Source organism: Rhopalosiphum maidis, chromosome 4 (genome assembly GCF_003676215.2).
Source record: "Rhopalosiphum maidis isolate BTI-1 chromosome 4, ASM367621v3, whole genome shotgun sequence".
NCBI lineage: Eukaryota > Metazoa > Arthropoda > Insecta > Hemiptera > Aphididae > Rhopalosiphum > Rhopalosiphum maidis.
In genome coordinates, this window is record NC_040880.1 from 5647279 (window position 1) to 5666074 (window position 18796).

Genomic DNA, 18796 nt, shown 5'->3' on the forward strand with positions numbered 1-18796 from the left:
TGTTGTCTCCGTCTTACACACGTGAAACATGTTTTAAAAAGCTAATTAAATTTAGATAAATTAAAGTATTTAACGATAATAATAGAAAGAGTAATAAATATACCTATAATGTAATCACTCTGAAGCAGTTGTTAAATTATTTTTTTATTGCAATATTAACATTTACTTCTTTTTTTTTAAATTAAGTAAATATAATATTAGAATAAAAATCAAAATGGGTTAAAAAAAGAAAAAGGAAGGTAAGTTAATGCTAGTGGAGCGCTAGTTAAATGTTTCCATAAGAAAGATATTATGATACTATCTATTGAAAATAAAGAAGATTTAATAATAATAATATGGTGGCATATTGTATTGAATAAATTTGAAAAAATAAATTTTAAGATTTAAATTCTAAATACTAAAATAACAATTAGAACGGAAATAAGATTCCTTAGTGTGAGAAAAAATAAATATTAATATTTCAATAAATAATATGACACAATTTGGTATTTTTTTTATCTCAACATTTAAATCATTTTAAATAGAAAATAATCAGTTTTTACGTTTAATGCGATAATTTTAATTTTTCTATGATAACAATTATTATTAAATAGCTCTTTGTACCTCGTCAAAATGACTACTGCTGAAACTTCTGCTATGGCTGTGGTGTCTCTGCCATTTGTAGTCCAGGTTGGGCATACCGTGATCTGGACTTATACCACTGGCTCCTTTGCAAGATCTCCAAGTTTCCTGAAAAAAAAAAATAATAAACATACATTAAATTAAATTTCAATTTGAAAATATTTGTATACCTAGCAATTTAAAAAAAAAGCATTTAACTAGGTATATGTTATAAGCTATTATGATGGTTCAAAATAAATTAACATAATGCTCTACTTCTGTTTTTTTTTACATTTTAATCATAAATAATTATAAATTAAGAGGACCTATACTCGTATGCGCTATCTCCGTCTTAAAAATTCATAACATAACAAATTGAATGTGCTGAAAAATCAATTAAACTTCTTTTTGCTTAATATATTATAATGTAAAAATATTATCTAATGAACCTCGGAAGTTTTTATATATTTTAATTTTAAAGAGAATTATGAGCTTTAAAACATTAAAAATGTAAATTTTGAAATTATATTATAATATGTGGTTCATTATGATGTAATATTCTCACTTTAAAATTCTACAATAGGTGATGAATAACAATAATATTAAGAATAAAGGAGTTGAATGAATTCTTCAGATCATACAATTTGCTTATCTGAGCATTTGTAAGACGGAGACAACGTAGCGGTATCCTCTTAACAATAATTTTAGTAGGACTAACTAAAGTTTTTACACCGAGACTGCTATACGTCTTCTCGTCAGTACCCTGAGAATGTGGTGCCTTCTCGGAGTAACGTCAAATATACATAACGTGATCATAATTTTTTTTCTTCAAAGCGAGACATCTGTATATTTTAGTAAGAAAACCATATAATTTTGTGTAAATAACAAATTTTTATTGGAAAAAAACATTAATTGTTTATGTAAAAAATGATGACAGAAAAACGTAGCTGATAAAATATTAATCATGATAATAATAATAATGTAACAATAGAGTACCTAAATTATTCGGCTGGTTTTCTATATTTGTCAGATCCACAAATCTGCTTTAAAATAGCTTGTTTGGTCTTTATGTAGGAATGGAAATGTTTGACATGATTTGTTTATGTTACCCTTTGTTATAAGAATGCCTTTTAATACAGAGACTCCCAACTGCGTTTTTTTACTGCTCCATATTTTATTCATAAGAAAGAACACTTTCAACTGGAGTATTACTGCCTGGTAGACACAAAATGTATTCTACAATTATAGACAAATTCACGTGTGAGAGATCATTAGCATTAAAATGCGTAAATACTTCCACCCAGCGATTTTCAGTAGCTATATTCCCGGTGTTCTAGTCATATATTTTTTGAGCTGTTATATATTTAGAAATTAGTGAAAACTCGTCAAACACTTCTGTGTCTTGTTTGCTACTAATAAATTTCTGTTCAATAAGTAAGTCCATCACTTTTTGTATTTCCTCCCACGAGGAAAGCTTTCTCAAATTTGCCCATTCAAATATTTTTACTTCCTTGTTGAACTAACACCACTGCTCCAAATACTTTTTACTTGTTTTATAAAAAAATAGTCGCTGCAGTTTTTACGTTTTCTTCATTGAAAGCACCAGTTTCTTGTAATTTTACCATTATATTACGGGTGGCGTGGGGGAAGATAGCATGAATTTTGTTTTTGATTTAAATTATTTTGGAGTTAATTTCATTTGCGACATCTATTGCAGGCACGTTTTGGCCCTCGATCTTTAACACAGCTTGATGAAAAGTAGCTGATTGTGCATGCATAAAATACAACCATAATTCAGAACTAGGATTTTCAAAAAATTCTTTCAATATATTCGAGTATTTATCAGTGTTTAAAAAATAATTTTTTAATGGCTGAAACATTTTTAAAACTTTCCAGTGCAAGCATCAACGCAAGCCATCTAGTTTTACTGTAACCTAGAAGTTTTTTATATTCTATATCAGCTACATTACAAAATTCTTAAAGAGCTTCAACACAGACGCTATAAATGTAAAAAATGAATATATTTTTACAATTATGCATTCAAAATCAACAGGTAAACAATCTGCAGCTGTTTTAATCGCATTGTGTATTATGTGAGCTCCGCATCTAATTCCTATGAGAGTCCTCCCGAGAAACTTGTTCAATTTTGCATAAATATTATTAACTCCTTTTCTATTTTTTCCTCCAAAATTGCAGTTAGTATTGTCTCCACAAAATGCCACAATTTTTGACGTCAATTCATTTTTAGTCAATACTTGTTTTAAATAATCCACAATTATATTCGATGTTTCACCCGGTTGCTCTTGAAATTCTAAAATCTTTACTTGCACTCCTTCATACGGTAAAAAGTAACGAACTAAGACAGGGAATAATTTTGTAGAACCATGGTTTGAAGTGTCCGTTAGTAAAGTAACGTAATTCGCTTTACGAAGGTGGTCGTTTAATTCATGTATTGCCATAGGCGCCAAATCATTTACAATAATAGCTTCGGACTTTGTGTGAGCACATCTAAATTTTTGCTCGAAACATTTCTTTATTAAACTTGATGAACAATCATTCGAGCGAAAGCTATGATTTTCCTGCACAGTATGATAAGCCCAAGTGGCTTCTGCCGCAGCAACTTCAAAATCCTTAGAAGAAGGTGAATCCGTTTTCTTGAAAAAATTTAGCATTGATGAACTCGAAGCGGCAGCATGATCGTATAGTTTGAGTTTTTCTGATCGTAAATGTTTCTCTATATCACCAGCACCGCTATGTGCAACACTAAAATCTGTACGACACATTTCACACGTGACGTCAGAGGGACCACTTCTTTGTTTCACAAAATGATATTAGGTTTATAATTTATCATTAAATGAACACTTGCGTAAAATTAAATAATTACGTAAAGTAAAGAACGTAAAAAAAAAAATCGAAGTACAGCGCGTGATAAGGCGACGGAACAACTATGATAATAATACGTGTAGGAAGTCCATTTATTTTATTGCCGATTTTTGCAATCGATGCGGTGACAGCGATAACAACAATTAGCTACAATTAGGTTCTCATTTTTGTACCATTTTTAATTATGGACTATGGGTTTTAGTGTTTTACGGTATATATATATATATATATACCAAAGCGGAACGTATGGTCACGTTACATATACATACACACACTTTATATATATAGTATATAAATTAATTAGTACAATGATGTGGACCTGAAATATTATTTGGATGCTTAAATTTATAATACATAAAATTATAAATCCATTAATCGTCGGTATTAAAAAGTTTAAACGTGTTTTGTGTGTTACAACTTTCAAGTTTACCTAAACGTCTTTGCTAATAATTTATTTACTTGAAATGTTTTTAGCTAAGTAAACCTATATTAACAAATATAGCGGCTATAGTATTATCAAATTCAAATTTAATCATAAACTTATATAGTATAATACAATTATTAGGTAGGTACCAATAATTTTTATACTACCTCTAAAAACACAAATATAGATTATAAGATTATTTTAGTAATTTACTATACCGTCCGTGCACCTTAAAAAATGTAGTTTGTCAACTCTTATTGGTTGACTATCTGAGTCAATAATTGATATAATACAAATGAAAATATTATATTTTTTGTACCTAAATGTTGAATTATTAATAGAAGCAGTGCCGTTAAAAGAGTAAGTTTTTATAATAGCACCAGTTTCATAAATATTAGACGCATCTTAAAGGAGGTTGTCTTTTTCTTTTAGAAATACACAACGGGGATTTCCCAATTTGAATTTAATACACTAGTTAAAAAAATATATACTATATACCTACTATTTAATTTTTGGCATTGCATCATTTTATGATCATAATTAATGTGCAGATTACAAGATACGTATTTTCGTAGTACCATTTACCAACATTTACATAAAAATCATATCTAGCATATTATTATAACCTTAAATAAATAATTTTTAAATTTAAAAACATAATTATTTATTTAGATAATGGGTACATTGTATTTCCCATCATACTTGTCTGTCACTCCATGTCGTCCAACTACCTACTCTATGAGTGCAGTAAATTAGTTATTTGGTCATGTATCCATTGTCCACTATCCGGTAACATATGCACTGAAACTAACTTTGCAGCTAGTTATCTCATAAATAAAATGTACAAATTATTAATCGTAGATACAACCATTGAATATAGAAGTAATAACACAGTAAATTAAATAGAGAAACTAATTTTTTTATAATAACAATATTTATTACCTACCTACATATACATTATAATTTAAATAGTTAAATTACAACTACCTATATTTATATGTAGTTATTTAAAAGTGATAATATAGGCCGGTTTCTGGATCATAAAATGTAAGTACTTTCAATAAAATATTTCAAATAATTGACTATAAATTTAATAATAATGTACCTATATAAAAATCGTGTTGTAAAGTTCCGTTTTTACATTTTTAGTCAAAAATGCGTCAAGGCGTCATTATTAAAATTATTCTGATCAAAGCATGTCTGTAAAATTAATAATTATTTAAACTTGACACTTGTATAATGAGTTACTACACTCGATACAGATCCCAACAATTATTTTTCCTTTGCCGTTTTCAGAAAATGTTTCAAAATCAAAACGTAACATTAAGGAGTAAATCGTGATTCGAATAATAAATATTATATATATAGTTTTATAATTTTATCGTCAAGTAGATATTTAATTTCGATTCGTTTTCCTTTAAAGGTTTCTGTTGAATGACGTACCTAGTGGACTTATAATATCCTGGAAGCGATCCATTTAGTATTTTATTATTATTAAAATTTAGTACATTTATTTTTGCTTAGTGAACTGTTGAAGTAGACTATGTTATATTCTATATTCACTATGTTATATAATGTTATATTATATTCGAAATGTCTCGTTATGTATTATTATTATTGTTATTATTATTATTATTCTTACGTCGATAAGAAGTGATATCGTTGAAGTAAAAATTTTTCAGTGTGAAGCAACATATATTATATTTTGTCAGATTACCGGCGCTTTACCTCTACTCACTTTGAACGCAGTCCGGAATTTGTATGACATGAGATTATACAAAAGCGGGTTTATGGTAGCCGACAAGTAGTACAAAATTCCCGATACGTAGTTCAGAACCTGATAGACATTGGCATCGATTATCGAAGTGCTCGAATGGTCCTCGCGATTCATGTCTCCATAGATTGCAACTAGTCTTTGTGCTTGGAACGGCGCCCAGCAGACGAAAAAGGCTACCACCACGACCACTGTAAAGTACAATTAAAATTAATTTTCAAAAAAATAATTTCAAACCATAAATGAATTGAAATTTTAAAGATTTTCATCACTATACAGCTGTGTGTGTATCGTGTAACTCTGTGATTATGTCCGTGATTACACTTGTACTTACTCTAAATGTAGTCACATCCCCAACCTGTTCTTATACAATCTAGTTTGTCCATTTAAAAACACAGAATTGTATACACGAATTAACAATTTAATATTTTTTTTTAAATACATTGATCAACTGTACAATATTTTTCATTTCTAGTTTAGGAAGACTAACTAATAATTAAAAAAATATTATTCGATTATGCAATGATAACGTTGAAATTGATTTAATATTCATACTGTAGTTGCAGTTTGTAAATGTGTTAAAAATATAAATATTAAGTAATCCATGCAGTGGTTGACGGTAGATTGTATCTTAAACATTCTGTTATGAACGGAAAGATTATTAGATGCGATTTTTAGTCTTAACAGTTTTTATTGCAAATTATTTTAATTTTCAAGACAAGGTTTTTATCGTCGAGGACTTAGGTAAAATATCCATTATAGTATTATACATTCAATTTTGCATTTGATACTTTTCATACCTTACCGTTCTCACCCCTCTAATCTAAAACAACTCTAATTTTTATCGGACAACGACCAAAGTTAGTGCATTCCATTTCAACATCACTTATATATTCTAATAAAATATGCGGAACTATAATAACAGTTAACTAAGGTTTAATAAGTATTGATGAACATACATATATTTAAATAATTTAATATTAAAAGGAAGATTTTCAATTCTCTAAAACAGTAGATAATGGTTTTTATGTAGATTAGTACCGGGTACGTATAAATAATTTCAATAATACAATAATAATTAATACAGTTAATAGTATAAATTATATGAAAAATTAAAAATAACACATTATATTATAAAATATTATTTAAGTTCATCCACGTAGATATATTTTTTATAATAAACTTCATAAGTACTTCCAAAACCAAGTTTATTGTTTGTATTTATCGTTGGTTTGGGTATAACAATTTACAGAATAATTACTAGTTACCGAGGAAAATTATTTATAAAATATAAATTAAAAACAATATCAATCAGTAAAATGACTTAGAATATTGTATATAGAGTTAAGTTACAAAAAATAATTATTGCGGAAATGTTGTAAACCTCTAAAAGTTAATATAATATTATTGTAAGTTGTTCGATATAATTATGAATTCAGAGCACGGAACAGTGGATTTTCGATTTAGATTGATTGTTTCTTAAGTTTGGTGTGACCTATAAGGCTATAACCTTCACCAAAAAAAAACTTTGAAAGCTAACTATGCTTATATCGTTAAAACTTGTTTTCAAAATCTTAGATTAACGTTTATAATATTTTCAACACTGTTGCACAGAATTATTCAATGAATACAAAAACATTTTAAGTAACTTTGGTTATTATAAAATAGTGTTTGTGTGATCATTAATTGGTGCAATTATTCTATACATATATAAAACGAAAATTAGTAATATGCTTACTATAATTTTGTATTATAATAAAATTATTGATTATTAATTATTACATTTAATTTTTTGTTAAGTAAATGTATACATTTATAATTGTAGATATCATTTAATATAATGTAACTAAATAAATATAATGACATTGATATCATAATCAAAACGCTAAAAATAAAAATATTGTTTATCTCATGCAGCTGCCTGTCTACAGCTAAGTGCACGCAATTCACGCAATTCACGCAAATGTATTTTCAATACTTTACACAATTTTTCAACAATACAAATCTATTCGAAGAAATATTCTTGATGTGAAATTGTATGGAAAATAGAAATATTTCAAAAGACGCGATGTAGAACAATGGATAAAAAAATAAGCTCAAAAAAGTGATCTTGTGGCACTGTGGGTTAGAATGCTTAACACGTTCGGGTGTGCTGGGTAGCTGCTATAAATGGCTCTATTTTCTTGTATTTATACAATAATCCAACGTGGAAAGCTTCGAACAGCAATGTTGACAATATTATGTTTTATTCATTAACCTCGATTTGGGGTTCACTATAATGTATTAAACATCATTCCGCGAGCAAACATTGTTTGTAATTATATAAGCACTGTGTAACACCATCTAAGAAGTTTGGTTTAGTTCGTGCATCAATCAATGTTTGAAACGGCCTCGTCGTTCAATGAAAAAGAGGGTCTGGTATCAGACAAATTTGCCTTCCAAATCGTAATATTTTTATTGTTATTTATTTATTGATTTTAATATAGTAATTAATCATTAAAATTTGCAATTTATTTTAGTTTCGTGTTAAATATAGCGATCAGAATATCATTTTTTTATAGTCTATATTTTTTATATTAAAAAAGGATATCTAGGTATATTCACCTTCCGTCTAAATTACAGATAGGTTTAGGTCTTTTGGAAGCAAAATGATAGTATTATCCCTTTTTCAATTATAATATGTATTGGCAAGTCTAAAAAAAACATACCGTTTAGATTTAGTATCAGGTTAGGTGTACATGGTTTGGAGACTACACCAGTATTATAAACCAGAGTATTTTCTTAACGCAATTTATGAAACATTATGAGGCTTTATCATGTCTCTAGTTATGATTATCACGTAGATTTTATAAGTACTTAGGTACTTAGCCACTATTATTTACTTATACATGAGATTATTGGAGTCTTTGAATGGAACGTCGATAATGGCATAAATAGATATGCACTTGTTCTAACAATTTTAAAATGATGGATATATCAGAGCATATGTATGTATTTTAAGTACACGTCTTAATAAAAATATATATCTTATCAAAAAATAACTATATTCGATAAAATATTATAATAAATTAATACTTATACTTAATACTCATCTTTATATTGCATGATATGTAATTTATTCAATCAATATTAAATAATGATATTTATATATTTTTATATAAAAATAAGATCACCTAATAGTTAATTTTTATTACTTGAGGTTTCAATTAGAAAAAAATAATTATTTAATTATAATAAAAACTGTGCGGTTTCGTTTTATTTAATTTTATTGCTAATCCTCCAATACCTGCTCATGATTTTAATTTTTAACAATAGAGAACTTAATTTAATAAGCATTTGTTATATTATTTTATATTTTTTAAGTATACATGGTGTGTAATGTAATGATTTAGTAATTTAAAGTTGTAGCATGGTGAAGGGGGTTACGAAAATTAATTTATATCTTTAACGGTGGATTAAAATTATAAAACCTTTATAAAACAGTGTAATCTTTTTGCATGTATTTATAATTTGACAGTTTTTTCTATGAGCTTTCTCGAATAGCCGAGTTATATTTCTGTGATAGGTATGGTAAACTGGTAAATGTTTTTCTTGTATTACACGCATTCGTTGAACATTTAAACAGAATATACAAAACATTTATGTTATTATATTCTAATTTAATGTTAATAAAATACTTTAATACTTAGGTTTATTCAGCCAATAAAATAATATCTATTTTCAGCTTAAACAATTAACTAAAGCGATAAATAATGTTATATTATTCACCTATATTTTCAAAGTAAATTTAAAATAAAAAAGAATATTTTTAAATTAATGTCTTGAATACTAAAGCCGGTTACATATTTAAAATAATATTATCTTTGTCTTATAGGCATCGAATATTGATTAAAGTCATTTTCCCTCACGTACAATATTAAACTGACTGTTTCCCAGTTAGGTAAGCATGTGTTATAGCTGTTATAGCATAAAAAACGTGGAATTTAAAATTTTAAAATAAACAATTTTAAAGTTCCACTTTTTAATGTAAATTTAAAAATAATTGTATTACTTTTGCTTAAAGTTTGAAAAAAATACAATTTTATTTTATAATAGATACCTATATATAATATAAAATTTTTAATATTTCACAAATGCTTCATATTATGTAAAATTCTTCATAGTGAATTTTCAAACTATTTTATCAAAAAACTTATTTTTTATAATTTAATATCTTATAATTCAGCAAGTATAGTAAATATCAGTAAGTTTGCTATCAACATAATAATATTCATCTAACATTAATTTTAAATGATGTTTAAGTACTTTCATATTATTATTAAAATTATATGTAAAGTTCTTATTTTTATTTTTATTTATCATATATATATAACGCTAAACGGCATTTATAACAGTATATAGATAAAAATATTACAAAACAAAATATTAAGGTTATAACAAATATACGTAAATATAGTAATAATATAATTTATGTGTTGAAAATACGAGTAAATATGATAGGTGTGATAAAATTAATTATAAGTGAATATATTTTTTAAAAGTTCTATTTAATCAATAGCTTATATTTTATTAGTCAACGAAAAAAAAGCCTTAGAATATAATTATATTATACTAATGATATTTCTACAAAAATAAAATTTATAGAATAGCTAAAATCAATATCATTGAACAATAGTATAAAAATATACATCCCCAAAATAACCCTAATTAGTGACTAGGGAATATTTCAACGGCCAGAAACAATAATACCAAAAAATAATATTGAATTTGTACAAAAAAGTAGTTAATATTTAAAAACAACACAGCCAGGAAAAATATAAAATCACAATTTAATATACTAGTCACAACTACCAGACGCATTTATAACAAATATCAAAGTCACCTTTGATGACTTCGCAGGCTTCACTAAGTATAGCTATAGGCTGGACGAGCCATCAAAGACTCTGCCAGTATTTTCTTGTCATTTCCTACTCCAATGAGGTAATTAACTTTAATATACCACAATCTATATACATTTCTTTTTTTTCATGTTTGATTCTTATATCCTATTATTCCTATTCACCAGAATATTTAATTATATATAAAAATACTATAAATTACAAAGTTCATAATCCCACTAGTAAAGTTATATAGTTTTACAACTATATTGTATTTATTTCAATTAAATTTTTTTAAATTATTTACGTTACCTAAGTGTGTATAAATCTGTGCATTATTAGAATATTAATTCTATTTAACAGGAATAAAATAATAACTCTAATCACAATTTGTTCCTTACAAAGATTAAAGGTAATAGCAAGAATTCGGAAGTTTTGTTAAAAGAAATAGATATATTGAGTAATTTATTTAAACCCCATTAGATTCTAGGGCTATCTCAACTCAGCTATTTGGTACAATTTAATAAGATTTATTTTCCATTTGTAATCTTATTTTCATTATTCTGCATATTATATGCAATGGTGCATGACCTGGTTGGATATTGATGCCTATAACATCGTGGCTCCGGTTCAGAGCTTGTGCTAAATTAAATTGCATTCATAAAAAGTATTGTGGTAGTCTAAATAAGTCTGTTTAATAACGAAAATAATGGTTTCTGGAACTACAAATTCGCCACAAACTACACCAGTTACACTGGAATCACTCCAGTTCTATATATTATATATATCACTAGCGTCATGTAAAACGCAGTGAAGTGAAAATTTTAATACTGTATAATCGCGTATTATATTTTCAATGTCAGTTTTTGCACGACAATGGCAATATTTAATATATATTAAAAAAAGTATTTCAATTAGAAAAAAAAACAAAAAAATTAAGGGCATGTACCGTTTCCGCCAAAATTTGAAATGATCGATTCCGTCATCGCCCGTTTCCGCCAATTTAAAAAAGGTTCAATTCCCGTTTCCGCCAATCTACCTGCTATGGTAAAATTATAATAATTTGTATTTACTTTTATGGTATACTTAAGTTTTAACTTGAAATAATTGTACATGATTTATATGATGACATTAAATATTGAAAAATATATTTATAACTAATAAAGCAAATAATAAATGCATAATATTTTGTCATAGTTATAATAAATACAATAATAAAGTAAAAGTCAATGGTTCATATATTTTTTTTTATTATATAATTTAGGATTTGTGGACTATAAAGATTTTTCTTTTTTACCAAAAATATGGAATATATTAAAATAATTATTCCATAGCAGATAGATTAGTGGAAACGGGAATCAAACCTTTTTTAAATTGGCGGAAACGGATAATTCTCAAAATGAATAATATTAAATTTAGATTAATTAGATAGGAGTTTACTGTGTATGTTGTACGTACCTATGCATTTCAAAGAAAAACAGTTTAAAAAACGCCCATCACTTGATAACATCAATTATTTTCTCGGTAAATTGTCTCTCATTTTCTGTTAATTAATATTCAACATATTTTGCACACGGTCATAGGTATCTGGAGATGACGTCCACAAATTATTTTTTTTTTAATGTGTATTCCTAATAATATTACTGTCTCAGATATATTCTCGCATTTTGAAACTATTGATTTATTTTAAGTAAATCAAATAAATACATAGAAATATTCCATACCTGTCCAGAAAATCTAAGATAATATCGATATTTAATTTATTTACTTTGTGTAATTTGTTTTTAATAAATTAATATTATATTTTTTAACTGGTGTAGTCTGAATGGCGGCGTTTGTGAATTGTCTACTCTGTTATATAAGCTATTGTTCTATAAGTCCCTATTTCTCGATTTCTTCCTACTAATATAATACCATAGTACCTACTACTTACATCTATATTATAATTATTATAAAGCAAATTGGTGATTGTTTTGATTCCGTATTTTTTTTTCTAATGATCAAATGTTGAAAAAATAATTTAAATTTACGTTATAGAACAATAAACAAACATTAATAAGATACAGCTGTAAGTTTCAGGTAGAATATGCATTGCATAATATTACAGAATTTTATTGTAATAATTTTTCTAGTCCAGTCCTCAATTTCTAAAAACTGTTTATATATATTATTTCAAAAATTTAAAAGTTAATTAAATTGTATAATATTGTTTATACATTTGATATTAAATTGTACGATATACTTTAATTAAAATGCCGTTATTGTTTATTATTGAACGTTTAATTATAGGTTTATTTCAATAGCTTTTATTCCATAAAATTAAATTATTGGTTCAGTAGTCACTAGTCAGTACAGATAATAAATTGATAAAATCATAAATATTATAAAACAAATTAAAATAATTCAGGTTATGAAAGTATAATGTGTTAGAAATTTGGCTTCACTACATTTCAAAAACTTTGAATTATTAAAACTTTTTTTGATAGTTTAAGTTTAAATACATGATTACGGGTATTTAAATCATATATTTGTGAAAAAAATTATATTATATGGACATTTTTATATTGGGAGGGAAAATTGAGAGCATATATAATGCTATAATATAACAAGTTATTAAATTTTTAGTAAATAATAATAATATTCTTAACATTTGAATAATTAAAACTTGTTTTATTAAATTTTAAATTAGTATTTAATATTTTTGGAACTTACACATAAAAATGTTTAATTAATATTTTTTAAAAAAAAATAATATTTAGAAACTAAACAAATAGAAGCCACAAAATGTTTTCGACTTTGAGTGAGTTTTTCAATATTCGATAGCAATATTAGTAATGCACTCATCATTTCTTGGATGTATGTACCTATTTACAGAAATCATATGTGTGTGCTTCTTTCTAACTTAGATTGAATCAGAAAACTATCTATACCATTTATATTAATACACCTGTAGGCTACCAGTAGATTTGATTAGTTTTATAAATAGCCACATTGTGGTGAAAAGTAATATAATAAAATAAACATTTGTTATGACATTGTACTTTTATAACAATTTAATTTATTTCAAATAATTCTTGTTCTATAAACAGAATATCCATTTTTATTAATTTACGAGTCTCTTTTTATCATCGAGATATAATCTTATCTATGTTATATACATTCAAGTAATAAGTTTTTAATTAGTTATTGTATTAATTATGTAAAATAAAAATAAAGGAAAAAACATTTTCCTAATGTTATGTGTTATTACTAAATAAAATATTTTAATTATTGATAAATTTTTTTTTTGACAAAAAATGTTTATTTTATTTGTATAAGTTTGTATTAAATGCATATATATGTATATTTTACAAATTAAATGACATATGAAATAAATAACAATAATATCAGAATCATTTTTATGTATTTTGTATGAACATAGGATTTAGTTTTGGGTTCACTGAATCTTTTGTTAACGTCACGATACAAATGTAGAATACAGGAGTGTGAACGACTCTCATCCAGAAAAAAAATAAAACTTAAATTAGGTTAGATATATCAAATCAATCAACAAATATAAAGTTTTACTCGTATGTATTACAAGGTTTTAGTAACGTAGGTAGTGAACAATTTGGCATTGGTCAAATAAGTTATTTTATTGTTCTTACTACAAAATATAGCTTTAATATAAACTGTTTATTAAAATGTTTTCACTAATCGTTTACTATTGTTCATTTAATATATAAGTATTAAAATATTATGTGTATATTGTCTGTGATCCCGTGGAGTACAAATTAATTTTTTGATTATATATTTATAATAAAACCAAAAACCGTGTATAACTTTTTAGTATTATGTATAAACCATTAAAATTTCTAAAATTGTTCACTAATAAAGTTTAAAATTGGAAAAAAATCAGAAGGATATGGACTAAATACCTACTTATCGGGTTGTCGTTTCATTTTGGTCATCTTGGAATAGGATAGCCACTGGTGACTAGTGGCAAATTTTGTAAATACATACGATATATTTTAGAGCAATTTAGCATTCAAAAAACAAATTTGAGCAGATTTCAAATTCTTATGACTGTCGATAATAATAAAAAATAAATAAAGATTTTTAACATTTATTAAATATAATTATGAACATTTCATGAGTGATGGATGTTCATGATAAAATATCGAATCTGAATACTTAAAGCAATAAATAGTATAAAAGAAATTTTAAAAAATTCAAACTTTTTTATGCAATTATATAAATGTTTAATTTATGATGCAGGAGTTAACCATGTATTGGTTTGGTCTAACAATACATAAATATAATATAATATGTTCAATAATACATTTTTATATTTATTAAATTTGACATTTTTTTTTAAATTGTATAATGCGTTATATAATGGTAGATATTACAAATAGAAAAAATATTTTTATTTAAATGGTATCTACAGAAATAGGTAACTTAATTTTAAAAGCTTATATATGTTTATGATATTATAACAGAAGTACCTGTAGAATGTCGAGAAATGATAAGCTACTTATGTATGTATATAATTTAATTATATACATACATATATAATGTATTATTGTAGCTGTTTAATTTTGGAACTTGAAGTGAATGAATGGAGCGAATCGAGATTTGGCATCATTTGAATTTGTAATAATGGTTTTTATTACGTCTTTCAATAGCATTTATGTTGACAACGTCATGTTTAATGCTTCAAAATTAAAAAAAAAGACAGAAAAAAATTTAAAGTTCAAAATACTCGTTAACTGTATTTCTACGTTTCTGTTTTAATCTCAATTTCCAATAAATGTCGACAAACATTAACAGCAGGATAAAATCCCAGAAAGACGTGCACCTTGTTGACATGTACACTTTCCTTATAAAGGCCATATCAGATGGGCTGAAAAGAGTGAAGTAAACAGTTTTTTTTTTTTACTTGCATATGTGTTTAGTTATTTTAATTATTAAACGATATTGCGCTGTACATTTTTCAGTTGAAATCATCAAAAGACGACATCTCTTAAGACTAAGAAATATATATAATTGTATTTTCATTTTTAAAAAAAACGAAACCATAAAATATACATCGTCGGTAGGTACCGAAATTGTTTACCGAAGTTCGACGAAAATCCATTAGGTTTGTGCTGCAGTACGCCGCCAGTGCGTGAAATTTATCACAGTGTTTTTGGACAAGCGGTGAGTGTTATTTGACAATATGCATTTTTAAAATATTAAATGTGTATATTTTGTTTTAATGTAATATCAAACTTACCCAACATTTTGACTACGCGCCCGGTGGCCCTGGTATTGGTGGAGCTCAGACATGCAGTGTGTCGACAGTGCGCCGAGCACGTTGTCCTGGACGAGTCGCGCTTGGATTTGTATAGTTTGAGGCCGATGAGTATGTACAGGACAATGATGAGTGTCCACGGAGCTAGGAAAAACAGCACTGAAGACAGTTCGAACGCGTACGGCAGCTTGTTGGCCAGCCCACACGTAGACAACTCGGGTATGATAGAGCCGTCCTGTTCGTGAGCGTATACAAGTCCCATCTGTATGGCCTGTACAAGCGGAAACGACACATTGGTTATTATCGTTCGCGACGCGGTGAGTGATGAGAGAAAAAAAGTATTTATTTATTTTTGTTTTTTTTTTACCCACAATTGCTCCGAACCCCTTGCCACCGCCACCCACGACTACGAGTGAACTTCAATTCTGCCTGAGTTAAACCTTTTTTGTTTGTTAGAACTTTATAAACCTTATTGTGCGTGTGGTTAACCTCGAAAATCCCGAGTTACCTCTCTCTCCCCCCCTCACGACGAAAATGTACGTAAGTAAGTTTTCCGCTAAATCTCAGCAAGACAAATACGCAATACCAGCCATGACTTGTTAAGCACAGTATCACGGACTCAAGAGTGCGATTTAAAACCGTTTCGTTAGCGATGGGTACATAAATATAATACCAGTAAAGTACGTATTTATAAAACTACACTTAAAACAGACCATAAATATTATTTTTTTATAACCGATTATGATGGCATTACACTAAGTATTATTTGCGGTCGGGAGCTGTACCTTTGTCTACATTTTTTTCACACTTCTAAAAGTATATTTTTTTCAGATTAGTTTCAGAATTAAACATCCATATCAAAAATTTGTCTCGTATGTATGTATGTATATATATATATCATATCTACATATATACATTTAATATACAGACGATATAATGTTATACATCGCGATTGATTTTTCAAACTTCAGATGATTGTAGATTGAATTAACTCTATAACTATGTATTTTGTTTCTATATAAAGGTATACTATTTCACTAATACACATTTGTTCTATAATTTTGTCAATGGTTTTATTTTATTTTTGTAATAAACTAGTTCATGGATTGCACACAATGAACTATTGAAGCTAGACAAATTGTTAGCGTCTGGATGGCTTGGAAAATTCCAATTCTGTTATAACGTTTTTCATTACATTGACATTTTCTGATTTTTCTACCTCAGATAAAAAAATAAAAATATTATTAATAATATTAATCATGCAAATGGTACTAACCGAATTAAAATCAATCAGGAGTGGCAGTTCGCTGAATAATTAGGTTATTTGGTTAAAAAAAATAAATACAGACGCTTCTGATATAACTGCAGTGACTGTATTGTTATAATACGTTTATTCTATCATAATACTATAATAGTATGTATAGTTATACAAAATAATACATATGTCATGTAGGATTTTCAACAAAATTTTACGTACGAAATATTTCATAAATGTTATTGTTTATCATTTTAAAGTTAGGTTTAATAAAAATTTTATTTAAATTATTAATAGATTAACTAAAATCTGTGTGTACTGATTACTGATGCAAATAATTTAATATACTTAATACACTATTCAAAAAGATATCTTGAAAAACGACAAGCCCTTTATTAAATATAAAAACGATTACAGATTCAATTTCCAAGTACTGCGATTCTGAAATATTCAATATACATATAATATATATGTATATATTATATAAATGAGAAATGTGAAATGTTTATATACATATATATATATTCCAAATAATTACGGGGATGTTGACCGGTATAATGCTTTGGACTGTGAAGTTGTCTGGCCATGTCCATTAGGCACTCTGTTTATATTTTACCGGAATGAAATAACATAAAACCGAACGATGGTCAATGTAAACTGAAAAATGCTTTCAAATTTTTTTCATTTAACGTAGAACGAAATATAACAATATCAGTTATATACATTGATCACGTTTGTAAATATTATTCTTGTATTTGGATGTGTAGTTATTATTTGTAATAATCACACTATGGATCGACAATTTCGTGCACAGTGTGCTCCAAGATTTTCAGTCAACGAGACTACTAAGTGGTAAGCAGAATATTTATTTTTATTTAGGGTATATTTTGCTAATTGTATTGTAAACAGTAAAACAATACACATTATACTCCATGATGATGATATAACGTGTCCATCCGATCGTCTCATCATTACTCCAACCAACGAATTGAATATTTAAATACATAATACATGTCTTTGCTTCGTCAATCGTTACTTATATCAACTTGGTTAAGGGGCCGTTTGCCATCATGTATCCGCTAAGCCGTGTGGCCTGATCAATATCGAAGAGTGCAATATCAGGTGGCGTCAAACGGTCGTCCAGATTTAATCCCACCACAGGAAAATGAATAAAATATATATTATAAAAAGGCCTGGTACTATGTGCTGAAAAAAAGAGATAAGTCTGCACGCTAAAAATATATGTTAAGTATTTTAAAGTCGATTGTTTTGTTTTAAATAATTTGATTTAGATTATTGAAAAAAAGTTTACGGAAACAATATTTGTCACGTGTGACGTATATGATCTATTACTTGTAAGGACAACGAAAAACCATCAGTAAACTAATATATTTTTACGCGTGAATAATTGGATATAGCAACAAAAAAGTTTGTTGAAAACTTATCTACCATAAAGAGCCACGTGAAACGAGACAAGTAACTTTAAACATTGATGGATTTTTGTGAGCAAACGTGGCGGCATCTTCTTTAGAATATATTTTTTTTTTATGTGGGACACATACTAGATGAGACGTGGTATAACAAAAAAGGAATGAAAAAATGTTTATTTCAACAGCAGTCGCATAAGTTTAAAGTTAATGGTAAATACCTTGAACAAATTTTATAATTATAATTTAATAACTTTATTAATAGTGGGTTTAAATGTTTA

At 26.8% G+C, this 18796-nt stretch overlaps 1 protein-coding gene across 2 annotated transcripts in view; it reads right to left on the bottom strand.

Annotated features, from left to right (window-relative positions):
* LOC113548288 (pyrokinin-1 receptor-like) overlaps nucleotides 1-18796 on the bottom strand; it is a 54631-nt gene that overhangs the window by 2072 nt on the left and 33763 nt on the right. Inside the window, exons 5-7 of one of the 2 annotated variants that reach the window (XM_026949089.2) lie at nucleotides 15816-16104; nucleotides 5646-5872; nucleotides 604-729 (exon numbers count right to left, since the gene is read on the bottom strand). In XM_026949089.2, the coding sequence (XP_026804890.1) occupies nucleotides 604-729; nucleotides 5646-5872; nucleotides 15816-16104 (642 nt within the window). Of the gene's footprint in view, nucleotides 1-603; nucleotides 730-5635; nucleotides 5873-15815; nucleotides 16105-18796 lie in introns of both variants that reach the window. The other variant, XM_026949090.1, reaches the window with a different exon arrangement.